This window comes from Aplysia californica, unplaced genomic scaffold, assembly GCF_000002075.1.
Source record: "Aplysia californica isolate F4 #8 unplaced genomic scaffold, AplCal3.0 scaffold00060, whole genome shotgun sequence".
Classification (NCBI taxonomy): Eukaryota; Metazoa; Mollusca; class Gastropoda; order Aplysiida; family Aplysiidae; genus Aplysia; species Aplysia californica.
The window spans coordinates 1,779,470-1,792,313 of NW_004797330.1; the positions used below are offsets into that span (position 1 = coordinate 1,779,470).

The 12,844-nt window shown below is 40.3% G+C and overlaps 1 protein-coding gene across 1 annotated transcript in view; it reads right to left on the bottom strand.

The window, feature by feature from the left end:
• The window catches only part of LOC101859313, a gene marked incomplete in the record, with an annotated part of 32,813 nt that extends 20,153 nt beyond the window's left edge, over positions 1–12,660 (bottom strand). Inside the window, 4 exon segments of the mRNA XM_013079703.2 lie at positions 822–1,011; positions 2,022–2,137; positions 7,619–7,684; positions 12,398–12,660. Of these exon segments, the coding sequence (XP_012935157.2) occupies positions 822–1,011; positions 2,022–2,137; positions 7,619–7,684; positions 12,398–12,407 (382 nt within the window).
• Positions 12,661–12,844: the final 184 nt, after the last annotated feature.

Sequence of the window (12,844 nt, forward strand, 5' to 3'; positions counted from 1 at the left end):
TGAGGGGGGGGGGGTATTATTATATGTATTATGTATAATCTGATGTTCTTTGTCGTTGGATTTACCTGAAAGTACGAGGTTGGTTGGGGGGGGGGAGTGTTAATATATGTATTGTAGATCGTCCTTCGCATATGAAGATGACTATGACTTCACAAATTGGTCTGTTGACAATGACTGTGGGGACCATGACGTCACAAACTGGTCTGTTGACAGTGAGTGTGGGTCCGGAGATTGCAAGTATCTAATATACCTTGCCGTTGGACTTACCAAGAAAAAAAAAACGAAAACAAACAAAACTTTTTGTATGAGCATTTTTTATTGTCTGAAAGAATGTTGCTGTCAAAAAGTGCGCACATGATGAATTTGTACGGTGTTAGTATGATTGCGTTTTTAATCTCCTATGTACGCCTTGGGCCCATGCTGTGGGGAAAGGAGGGATATAAATGCTCTTATAAAAAACCCAAAAAAAAAAACCTTTGCAGCACAAGTGGTTGGTGAAACGTGACGAACCTTCGCTGTGGGCGGTTGGTGGGTGCTCTGGTGTGGCTTGCTGCTTCATTCCTATCAAACATATTATCGTATTTATCTTTCCTCCTTATTTTTTTAAATGTTTGTTACTCTTTTGTAACGTCTCTAATCTTCTGGCGTTTATATGACCTTATGCAGTTGCAAGCGCCGTAAAACCGCTACAAAAAACAAAAAAAACGTACATGATCTAATTGTGTTGCAAGTGCCGTAAAACGCTTACTAAAACAAACGTACCTGACCTAATTGTGTTGCAAGTGCCGTAAAATGCTTACTAAAATAACACACACACGTACCTTCGCTCCACACGACGATGTTGATTGGCCCCGAGGAGGTCACGAGCAGGGCGTGGCCAGTGATGACGACACAGCCGAGGGGCATGGGCATGGAGACAGGGAGGTGATACCTGGACGCCGTGCCGTTCGCTAGTTGCAGCGTCTTGTCCACAACTTCGCCCTGGGAAGGATTTCCGCCCCTTATTTGGACCTAAGATGTTTGGGGCAGAACAAGTTTTACACCTCTTTTTTCGGGGGGGGGGTGTAATTTTGGGTGTTTTTGAACACCCCATCAACACAATTTAGATCATTTATTTAGGTGCAGGCCTCCAACTCAGTTTGTCAGGACTGGCCCCGGGCTAGGAGTGATGTAGCAACATTCCAGCAGAAAGACAGAGAGACTCGATAAAAAATCTCCTCACTCTTGAGGAACCCCTCTTCCCCCCCCCCCCCCCCCCCCCGGAAACCGCGATGCGGAGGTAAATTTCACAGGTGGCTCTAGATCAGACTCTGCTGTGGTCGCTGCCTCCCTGTCTTTCAACAGATCACACCAGAGGAGACTCCATCCCAAAGCCTCCATTTTCTCTGCGGAGGCCACTGCCATTTACATAGAATTGGACTCTGTAGAAAATTCCCCGAACATATCTTTCCTTATCCTATCAGACTCTCTGTCTTGCATCACCTCACTAAAAAAACTGCACACTCATACACCCAAAAATAGTTAGGTTACAACAAAAAATACACGCTTTGACTGAAACCAGAAAAATCGTGTTCGCATGGCTGCCAAACCATGTGGGTGGGCATCCGAGGAAACGAGCCGGTGGATCCTGGTGAAGCAATCCTTGTCCCTTCTGTTGTGATTAACGACGAACACTCTCCCACTGACTGACTTTAAAAATAAAGTTACAAAACTACACCTTCAGTCTGTGTGAGACACATTGAAAAAAAAACAATAAATAAACAATAAACTTCACAACATCCTGCCCAAACTGGGTACACGAAAAGTGACCATTTATCTATGAAATGTGAAATATCTTGGACAATCCACCTGGAAAGAAAAACGTGATTACAGTTTTAACAAATCATTATGAATTGGGCTAGCATTTTATAAAAATCATATACCAATACGCTATTGGACACTATCATCATGCACACCTTTTTCTTCTTATCAGATGGCCTCAGTTTGATAGAAATGGGCAAGGGACAAAAAAATAGACTTACAGTTATGGAGGCCGCAGTGGCGTCTTCTGGAGTGAGCGTTATAAAGCTCGCCGTGTTTGATTGATCGTTTTGTGGAAGTGCCAAAAAGAATTCTGTCCCAGCATGACCCTGTATTCCTGAAAACAAATATACAACATCATCATATTATTATCATCTATACATATGTGAGGCGTGCTGACAAAATGAGTTACTTTTTGCTATCAACAAATGGAGATATTAGTCAAAATCGACTCCAGTGTCAAATTTGTAGATTTTCTATTGATGCCATATTCGTTAAACTTAACATGCTTTTTGTTATTTTATACTTTAAAATTTTAAAAAGCTTCACCTATAAGCGAAGTGTATCTATTTCCATAAGGTTCGAATCCGAGAAGTAACTCGTTTTGTCAGCACGCTTCACATATTGTATTTGTGGAAGTTCGTCACTTTCGGGGCCTAAAACTTCCAAACCACTTAACTTTCGAATTTGACCAAATTGATAGTTGTTCAGAATCATTTAGAGGTGCACATTTTCATTAAGAAGCCTGAAGTCACTGTAGTTTAATTGTCCGGTTTTTTTCATTAGTTTCGTTTAGATTTATTCTTGGGAAAGTACATCTTCTAAGACGCAATTGTAAACAAATGAGGTTTCCGTTCACTAGCCGTGCGCCAGTACCGATTCCACGCTTTTGAAATTATGGAGTGTACAACCACGAAAGCGGAATAGAGAATCAATCTATACATCTATTACATGTATATAGTTGGCAACTTGGATACGCATATGTCACTTTTCTCTCAGGATTTTTGGGCTCCATTCCAGTAGAGTGTAAATATAGTAGGCCAATGACTTTCAGTTGATTTTGATGCACCCACCGATTATTCCTTTCATCGAAAAAGGGCTCAACAAGTTATGTCATATTACATATCGTCGATGTTACAGGAAATCCACTCAAATCCGTTTTGGCACTTTATTTTTTACATCAGAGAGTTTTGTGATTTTTTAAAAGTAGTTTAATTATATTGTCTTGTTCTTATCAGAAATCATGAAAAGCAACCAAAAAATGGTAAGCCTTGACCATAGCATCAAACAGCATTTATTTGGTGATGTTGAAAGGTGCAGTTTTGATAAAGCTTTGGGAAGGTGTTGAAATCAATCGAAAATTGTCAAAGTCTTTGACATCAACGATAATATTATAAAGGAGCAAACTTGTTTACATTTCGTGTGGCACCGATGGTCTCGTGGTATTGCTTTGGTTTAAATCCCAAACTGGTAGTTCTTGAACCTGGGTCGTTTTGTGGAGCTTTTAACTCCATGGGGACGCTCTGTTTTCCGGTACTTAAAAAATAGGTGCTTTACTTCGTTATTCACGCCAATTGTTTTTCCATTCTATTTTCATTATCTTCATAAATGTATTTCTTTATATTTTTATTAATCTTTTAAATAGTTTATTTTAATTTGTATTATTTTTGTTGGGAAAGGCAGGGGTAAAGAGGTGGTAAACTCAAAAGCTTTTATGTCCTTTAAAAAATGCAATTTTATGTCAATGTTGTTGCAAAGCGTTTACCAAGCACACAAAAATATTTAAAGGTACGGACGGTAGAGATTCTCCAGCTTTAATGGTCACCAAACTCTGGCAGCGGTTTTCTCACTCCTTTTTTTTCTCTCCCACCTGGCAATCCCGCCAATTCACAGTATCAGGTATTGATTTTAACAATTTCTATTTTGATTTATAAAAAGGAAAAAAAACCCAACCAATATGTTTTGTTGGAGGTAGCCAAAAGTTCAAAGACCTGCTCAGATCAAGTGGTTTGAAGGGGTTCCACAATAGCGGAGAGGTTCATAAACTTGATCTCTCCTGTGGGAGATTGAGGTTCGCATCATTAACTCCTTGGGGACGCTCTGTTTTCCGGTATTTAAAAAAATTGGTGATGCTTTACTTCGTTATGTACGAAAAAAAAAATGTTTTTCAATTCTATATTATCTAAAACATAGAAAGGGAGGCAACAAAATGTATACAACAAAGTAATACAAATTTGTGTTGCTTTTTTGTGTATAAAGGTTCGAAATATGCCGTAACATTGCCTTTATTCTGCTGCTGGTGGGACATATGTGCCTGTTACGTCTTTAAAGAGTTCAAGCAGTCTCTCGGCGCGGGTGGTTGGCGGGTGCTCTGGTGTGGTTTGCTCCTTATTTTCTATCAAATATCTATCGTCCTTTTCTCCCCTCCTTCTTTTTTATGTTTGTTACTCTCTTGTAACACCTCTAATCTTCTGGTGCTCATATGACCGTATGCAGTTGCGAGTGCCGTAAAACCTCCACTAAAACTATACATAGTCTCTCAGCCCTTTTGGCTGGGTCCTATGGGAGAAGGACGTCACATTCGAAGGTCTCGCCTCTTTAATAAACCTATAGTGTTGCTTCGAGTGTTACACCCATAACTCAGGTATCGATTCTAACAATTTTTGTTTTGATTTCTAAGAAGAAAAAAACAAACAATTTCTGTTCTGATTTCTAAAAAGTAAAAAAAAACCCAACTAATATATGTTTTGTTGGCTCCTCCGCGGTAGTCAAAGTTCAAAGACCTGCTCAGATCAAGTGGTTTTGCTGGGGTTCCACAACAGCGGAGAGGCTCATAAACTTGGTCTCCGCGGTGGGAGATTGAGGTTCGCATCATTAACTCTTTGAAGACGCACTGTTTGAGGGTACTTAACCCTTTCAGACCCAGCCATTTTTGTGCACTCCGTAATCCCAGTCCCAATCAATACAGCAGCATTTCAGAAAAAGAGGTGTGCATTCTAAAAAGTGATTTATTGTCTTTGTAATGAGGTTTAGATAATAGCTTATAACAAAGTTTAAGAGTAAATTAACAAATATTATGAAAATTAAAGTTTAATTAAGTTCGCTAATTTCGAAAAATGCACAAATTCTGTATTCCCCGAAACTGAGAATTTACACTCTTGGGATGGTGGGAGGTACAAGCACTGATGACCTAGAGGAGACAGACCCCCACATACTCAGCACGCTAAAAGAAAAGTGTGAGCGGGAGAACGGGGATAAAAAAGTTTTCTCCGAGGTGTGGTCAGGCGTGTCTGAAACCAGCTCCTCATGGAGACAATTAGCAGAAAACCCCCGGGGTGGACACTGGAAAGGAGAGATGAGCAGCTATAGACATGTGCCGCCTGCTATGATTCTAGCTCTGGATCCAATAATTCCAAGTAAAAATTAGGTGCTTTACTTCGTTATTCATGCCATTCTTTTTACAATTCGGTTTTCATTATCTAAAACATGGAAAGGCAGGCAAAAAATGTATACAACAAAATATTGCAAATTTGTGCTACTTATTTGTATATGAGGGTTCGGAATATGCCGTAACATTGCCTTTAGTTTAGTCTGCTGCTGGTTGGACATATGTGTCCTTTACGTCTTTAAAGAGTTAACGATATCTGTTCGCCCTGGGGTCATTTTATACACCCGGGGTTGTATTCTTTACATTTCAGAATACTTCTAGTACGTAGATCTCTTAGAAACTTTCTGTATTTCCCAAAAAATCATTTTGACAGATTGCTATGCAAAGCGTACGGATCGGATTAACGAGTAAATTTCCTCTTTGGAAAGTGGTGGCACAGAGTCCTCCACATCGTATGGATACGATAGTAAAACACGATGTACGGAAAGGGTTAAGTGGTGGCACAGAGTTCCCCACGTCGTATGGATACGATAGTAAAACACGACGTACGGATAGGGTTAAGTGGTGGCACAGAGTTCCCCACGTCGTATGGATACGATAGTAAAACACGACGTACGGATAGGGTAAAGTGAGAAGGTCAGAAGAGCGAATTCTAAGCTGCTCTTGTTGATCACTTCAAATACTTCAACGAGTGCGTACAGAGCTCTGTGGCAGTGAAGCGTACGGGGTTTTATTTTTTTTAAACGTCGATTACCTTTGAGCAGATTTCAGCTTTGCAATCACCTTTTGTTAGATTTGCAGACGTGATTGTAAAATGTGAAACAGTCTTCCGCAGTGAGAGGAGTCAGGGCAGGAAAGGCCAAAATGCAATTTGTGCAACGTTTTATCTTGAATTGTTTAGATCGTTCTGATTTTTCCTTAAAAAGCAGCAGAGTGGACTCACTATTATGAATACAAAATAAATTCACTTTTTCTCTCCAGAGGGGTTGATTGTTTTGGGAGTTTTGCTTTTGTTGTTGCTTTTTTGTTTCCTGCATTTTTCAACTATCGAGTTTGGAGTAGGAAAGAATCGAGCACAAATTATTATGAGGCCAAGCGACGTGTTCGCTCGCTCGGCATCTTAACGAGTACTCGACCGATTAATTAAAGATGGCTCTCATGCACCGGGGATGAATAGGAATGGCGTCTGAATTATTGTTTGTTTGTTCGTTTGTTTGTTTTTCATGTTTTTGTTGTTGGCTTGTTTGGCTTCTTCTTTTTTTTTTCCCCCGCCCGGGAATACTTCTTCTTGACCCAGAATACCGACTGCAGATTACACACGGTCAGCCTTATACGGGGTGCCCACTGGTAACGGATGGGATTGTTCGATCGGACCGATCACCCGACTCGGTCGCCTCAAAAACAAACGTGTTTGCTTTCAGTTTCAGACGACCGAGTCGGGCGATCGGTCCGCCTGATCCAGCCGTAGTGGGCACCCCGTATTAACAGTGACATGAAATCGAATCTGCTCTAACGGCCACCTGTATATGACAATCGACAGGACAAACAACCACTGCCCCATTATCACCCTCGTTAGGGTTTTTTTCAATAAGATACTTACACAGTGTTTTTATTTCGGTTAATGTTTTACGGCGCTCGCAACTGTTTAAGGGCATATATGAGCGTGCGAATGACACTGTGTAAAGCATGCGTGTATATTATGCATGTGTGTATGTGTGTGTCTGTGTATTCGTGTTCGTGTTTGTGTGAGTGTATAATATACACATATTATGTATGTGTGTATGTATGTGTGTACGTGTTTGTGTATATGTATATGTGTGTGTTTGTTTGTTTGTGTGTGTGTGTGTCTGTGTGTTTGTGTATTCGTGTTCGCATTTGTGTGAGTGTATATGTATGTGTGTATGTGTTTGTGTATATTATGTATATATGTGTGTGTTTGTTTGTTTGTGTGTGTGTGTGTTTGTCTGTGTATTCGTGTTCGTGTTGTGTGAGTGTATATGTATGTGTGTATGTATGTGTGTATGTGTTTGTGTATGTGTTTGTGTATATACGTGTGTGTGTGTGTGTGTGTGTGTGTATGTGTGTGTGTGTGTGTGTGTGTGTGTGTGTGTGTGTGTGTGTGTGTGTGTGCGCGCTCGTATTTGTGCTTTAGCTTTCTACTTCTTTTTTGTCCAAAGTATTTGTTTTTAAAAACTCTTATTACACTTACTGCAAGACAATAACAAACATAAACAAGAACGAGGGGAGATCAGGACGATAGAATAGGTTTGATTGGAAAGAAAGAGCAAACCACACCGGAGCATACGCCAACCACCCACTTCATGTCGTCAGACAGAATGATAATTATAAATAATTCGTTCTTCGAGCATACAAAGGTATTGCAACAATCAGAAGTGACCAGTGTTTGAGCACACATTGGCCGGTACTTACCTGAGACCAGAAGATGTAGGAAGACAACACAGACCACCTGTAGCGGGGACTGTACTGGGGCATATGCTGCAAAATGAACAGTGGTTGGGAGTTAATGTTTTAGGTCTTTTTCTTTCTTTTTTTTTAGTAGAGGTTTTACGGCGCTCGCAACTGCATAAGGTCATGTGAGCTCCAGAAGATTAGAGGTGTTACAAGAGAGTAACAAACACAAAAAGAAGGAGGGAAGATAAGGACGATAGATGTTTGATAGGAAAGAAGAAGCAAACCACACCAGAGCACCCGCCAACCACCCACCTTAGGTCTCTACTGACACAATTTAGATCGTTTTAGCGCCATGCTGATCGGCGTGTGTGGTGCAGGGTTTGAGCGCTTTCCGTTGCACGTATAAAATCTGAATTCGATTCCCTAGTGAGTGAATTCTCAACAAGTATTTTCGTCTTTCTGCTAAGACTAAAATATAACAACTAATCCCAAGTTGGGCCGCGTGGCTAGAGTCGAAAGCCACCGCCTTGATAATCTAGATTATGTCGATGGGAGATTAAGAACGCTTACAATGAACATTTTTGAAGCGTATTTGTCGACTACGCTTGTGAAACCGACCAAGACTGATGTAGATATTACGTCATATTTCAGTAGTCAATTCTAGTTTTAATAAGAGTTTTATGGCACTTGCAGCACGATAAGGCCGTATAAGTGTAAAGGATTGGGGGGGGGGGTATTACAAGAGAGCAACAAACATAAACAAGAAAGAGGAGAGATTAGGACGATAGATGTTTGATTGGATGGAAAGAAGGAGCAAACCACACCAGATCAGAGCATCCGCCAACCACCCACTTTAAGTAGTCAGACAGAATGATAATAATAAATAATTCGTTCTTCGATGTCTGACTATAACAAAATTAATGCATCTGCGGAGAAGAATATTACATGTATTTCTCAGGCAGCTTAGAAAAAGTGAAGGTTAAGATGACTTGTTGCTTCCGCTATGGCTTCCGGGACAATTTCTGGAAAAAAGAATGTTTGCCATATTATGTTTTTCAGCATTCAAAAGTTCCACTTCCTCTCGTGAATATGCGCAACTCCCGTGTTTCTCTCTTGGTTTTAGAATCTCTCATCCATAGAGACAGGCGGAAAGAGCTTTTTATTAACCCTTCCAGCCCTATGCGCGTGAATTTTCAGCAGCGCTTGTTGTACCTCTCGCTGTCCCAAGAGTGTATATTCTCAGTTACAGGGGGTACTGAATTTGCGCATTTTTTAAAAACTGGCAAACCTAATTAAACTGTAATTTTCATATGTGTTCATTTACCTTTAAACATTGTTATAAGCTATCATCTATAACTCATTACAAAGATACATCATTTTTAAAAAAAAATTATGCATGCCTCTTTTTCTGAAATATTGCTATATTGGCTGCGACTGTAGTTAGGGAGTGCACAAAAATGGCTGGGGCTGGAAGGGTTAATATCTCCCCCACATGAAAGGCAAATTCAATTTCTTTTGATCAATGGGACAAACTTTTCTGGACAGAGGTCTGTTTTCACAGGAATCACACCACCGTCTCTCCTTCATTTCCTATACCGGGTTTTTTTCTTCTTTGTTTTTAAGCAACAGCAGTGTCTCGAGAAAGTTCTATTCCCCAACAATACTTGCTTCGATCAAAACTGCCAAACTGGAAGACAAATGGCTGTTTCTTCAATTTCATTATTTTGACGAGCGCCTGAGTTCACCACGCTGCCTCACATATGTTCTACAACACGTCTCACATCATTGTCTTTACTATTTAAAAAACTTCCCAGCAACAATGTCTTTAGGAACTGTATCACCATTCCCCCAGTGCCACTGTCTGTGTGAAGATAAAATTGGGCAAAACTATTTTTAGAACTTACAAACTGCACAACACTGTCCTTCTAATCTAACAAAATTTCTCAACAACACTGTTTTCTAGATGCTAACATTCCCCAATAACACTGTTTTCTAGATGTTAACATTCACCAATAACACTGTTTTCTAGATGTTAATATTCCCCAATAACACTGTTTTCTAGATGCTAACATTCACCAATAACACTGTTCTCTAGATGTTAACATTCCCCAACAACACTGTTTTAAAGGGATTAAAATTCATAAACAACTCATTAGAACCCAAACCAACTTGATTGATACCCACAATGGAACTGGCTCTGTCAAGAGAGCAGAGTATTTTCATCATTGTAATACAAGGACTAGGACCGTATTCTAAGGGTAGATATACAATTCGTTACATCAGAATTATTACAAAGTTCTAATCTCTCAATACCAAGTTTTGAGAAATTTGACGTCAAAATGTTTGAGTTTCACCATATTTCAAGCTTTTTCGAATGCAATTCTTTGAATATCTTGATAATGACTCGGGAAAATCTTACGATTTTAATAGAGCAGATGGAACATTTGATTTTTGACCTCATGGTCTTAGTAACTCAAAATGGCCAAAACCATCAAATAGAACTTTGTAAATCTGAGGTAGGGAATTATCTTCTGTAAAAAAAAAAATCATTTCCCTTCTGTGAATATTATAGTTCTCCTTCCGTACGGATGACATTGCATTCTACAAAACATTTCACTCCTGTTTGTATAGCACAGATCTTCCATCTAAAGTAAAATGTGTTCAGTTGTCTTTTGATATTGACGTCTCAAAGGGAAAATATTTTTTAAAATAAAATGTAAAAAAGAAAACACAAGAGGGTATTCCAATGCGTCTCTTCTAAATAACTTTGAGGTATTTGCTTTCAACGATAGAGTTTATAGAATCGATCAGCAATGTCCACAATTCTGAAACAGATAAGATGAACGACATGCTAACTCACATAGACGAACTAGATCTAGCATCACAATGTTTCTATTATCTATTTGTGGTGGCCGAATTTTGCTATTCCAAAGGCTTTTTAATGGCTGCATTGATCGACATGCGGTTTTCGCCACATCATTCTTTAAAAGATTCTCCAAATCATGACGCCCTTCGTTTTTTCAGCTTTGAGACAGTTTTGCTGCTAAAAGCTAAATTTCTTTATTTCGCCGATCGCTTTTGTAGGCCCACGCTTCTGTCTCTGTAATTTTAGAAAATCAGCCAGGTTTGTTTATTTCAAGTCGTACTTCCGTTCGATACTATCGCGCATTGTCGCGCACTACTGAGCACTATTTTAATTGTGCGACCCGTATAGATCTAGCCTCATGTTTTCTTTTTTTACTTGGTGCTTAGGCAACTTGGAAACGCGTGTGTCACCTTTTTCTCAAGATGTATTGCTCCATTCCAGTAGATGTAAATATAGTAGGCCAATGACTTTCAGTTGATGTAAATGCACCGATCATTCCTTTCATCGAAAGGGGGCCCAGCTTGTAGTCATCTATCTTCCGATTCCTGGGTTTGCACGAACCACTTTTGTGAGACACAGCTAGCTAGCATACCGTCAGAAAGATGGAGATACAGGGCAGAATATTATAGTAAGCTCCCATGTGTAGAAATCGAACTCAAGTCTTTTGTGTCCATCCGCGAAAAAGCTGTTGCCTGTTACGCCAATAAGGCTCATTCTGACGTCATATTGTACGTGAATCTTTAAAAAATGTGATTGTATATCATTATTCATATATCTATGCCTCCATCGAAACAACTTAAATCATTTTGGAGGCTGGCTGATTCGACCCTGCCTTCCAATGTCTATCCTAGTCGGAGGAGGATATAAGATACCATTAGGCAGACGAACAGAAATCATCATCATCATCATCCTCATCCAGTGCCAGATCTGCGACAGACATCGGCGATCATGGTTCTCCATTCATTCCTTTGCTCGGATGCTCTTAAAAAAGCCACGTTTCCCTGATATTTACCTGTCACCCATTTGTTCAGGTTCCCCAAGTAGGTTGCTCTGGGCCTACCCTTGCCTTGCTTGTTCTTTTCCATGATTGTTTTTGGGAGATTACAGCAGTGGTTCCCCGTCGCCAACGGACATACTCGACTTAAAAGTTGTAAAAAAATTCACCAACTGAGTGCGACGGCAGAGTCCATAATGCTACACAACAGACACCGGTCGAAAGCGCTTGAATCATACATGTGTGCCAAACGAAATGCATAAACGTGACCTTTGGAACCACATTATCATTCCTAAGAATTGAGCTGAATTTACACTCAGCGTAAAGAGTATCGAAAAGTCCCGTAGAAAATTAGTTATCGTTCATCAGCTCAATTCCTTCATTACATATTTATATGTAAAAGACTGCATTTGAGCTATAAATAGCGGTTCTTACCGAGACACAAAACGGCACAATGGTCGTTTCCACCATCAATCCACCCCACCCTCCATCCCCACCCACACCAAAAAAAAACCCCCAGCATCAAACAAAGAAAGTAATTAAAATAAAACAGTCCTTTCAAAAGAATTCCCTCTCCGAAGAAGCTCAAGAGATAATGGTTGTGAACATTCTGAACATGTATAATTGGTCGCTTTTAAACCGAAGGAGGCTATCCCGAAAAATACTACGGGGTTTTTTTTGGAGAAAATCGAGGGTAAAGTTTTTGCCCCTTATTCAGTTTCTTTAAAAGACAAGGAGAGTTTTCTCTATAACCAAACAAATATACACACCAATTAAACCAAACTTCTCCTATAGGTAGGGCAACGCTCACTTTTGGTGTAGGTCAAGATTTCTGGAAACCCCCGAAACCTGGGTTAGCCCGCTTGCCTTTAAAAGCGACCAATTGTTTTTTAAAAGAAATATCCAAGGTTTTTTTTTGGAAATGACGTGTTCTTACAGCACAGCATGATTGAACAGAAGGCTCGTATGATTGAACAGAAGGCTCGTATAGTATTCCCTTGCACAATTAAGGTCCTGTGTGTGTGTGTGCTCTGTCTCACTGCCTCTGTCGCTTCTTCTCCAGGCGGTGTCGTTTCCGTGGGTGGGTGGCGTTCTCTGGACGCGAGCTCTTAGCGGTGGACGCCAACTCACTCACCTCACGGCTGAACGTGCGTCTGTGAGTGTGAGTGTGAGTGAGACTGTGAGTGTGAGGGGTGGGGTAAGGAGACGTGGGGGAAAAGGTGGCGGGGCTAAAGGGAGGGGGGTGGTGTGGTGTGTAAAGAGGCGTGGTGGGTTGGGTTGGGGTTGTTTTTTGGGGTGGGTGATTTTTTGGTTCTTTGTTCGTGTCTGTTTAATTAAGTTGTTGGTGTGTTTGTGTGTGTGTATGTGTGTGTGTGTGTGTGTG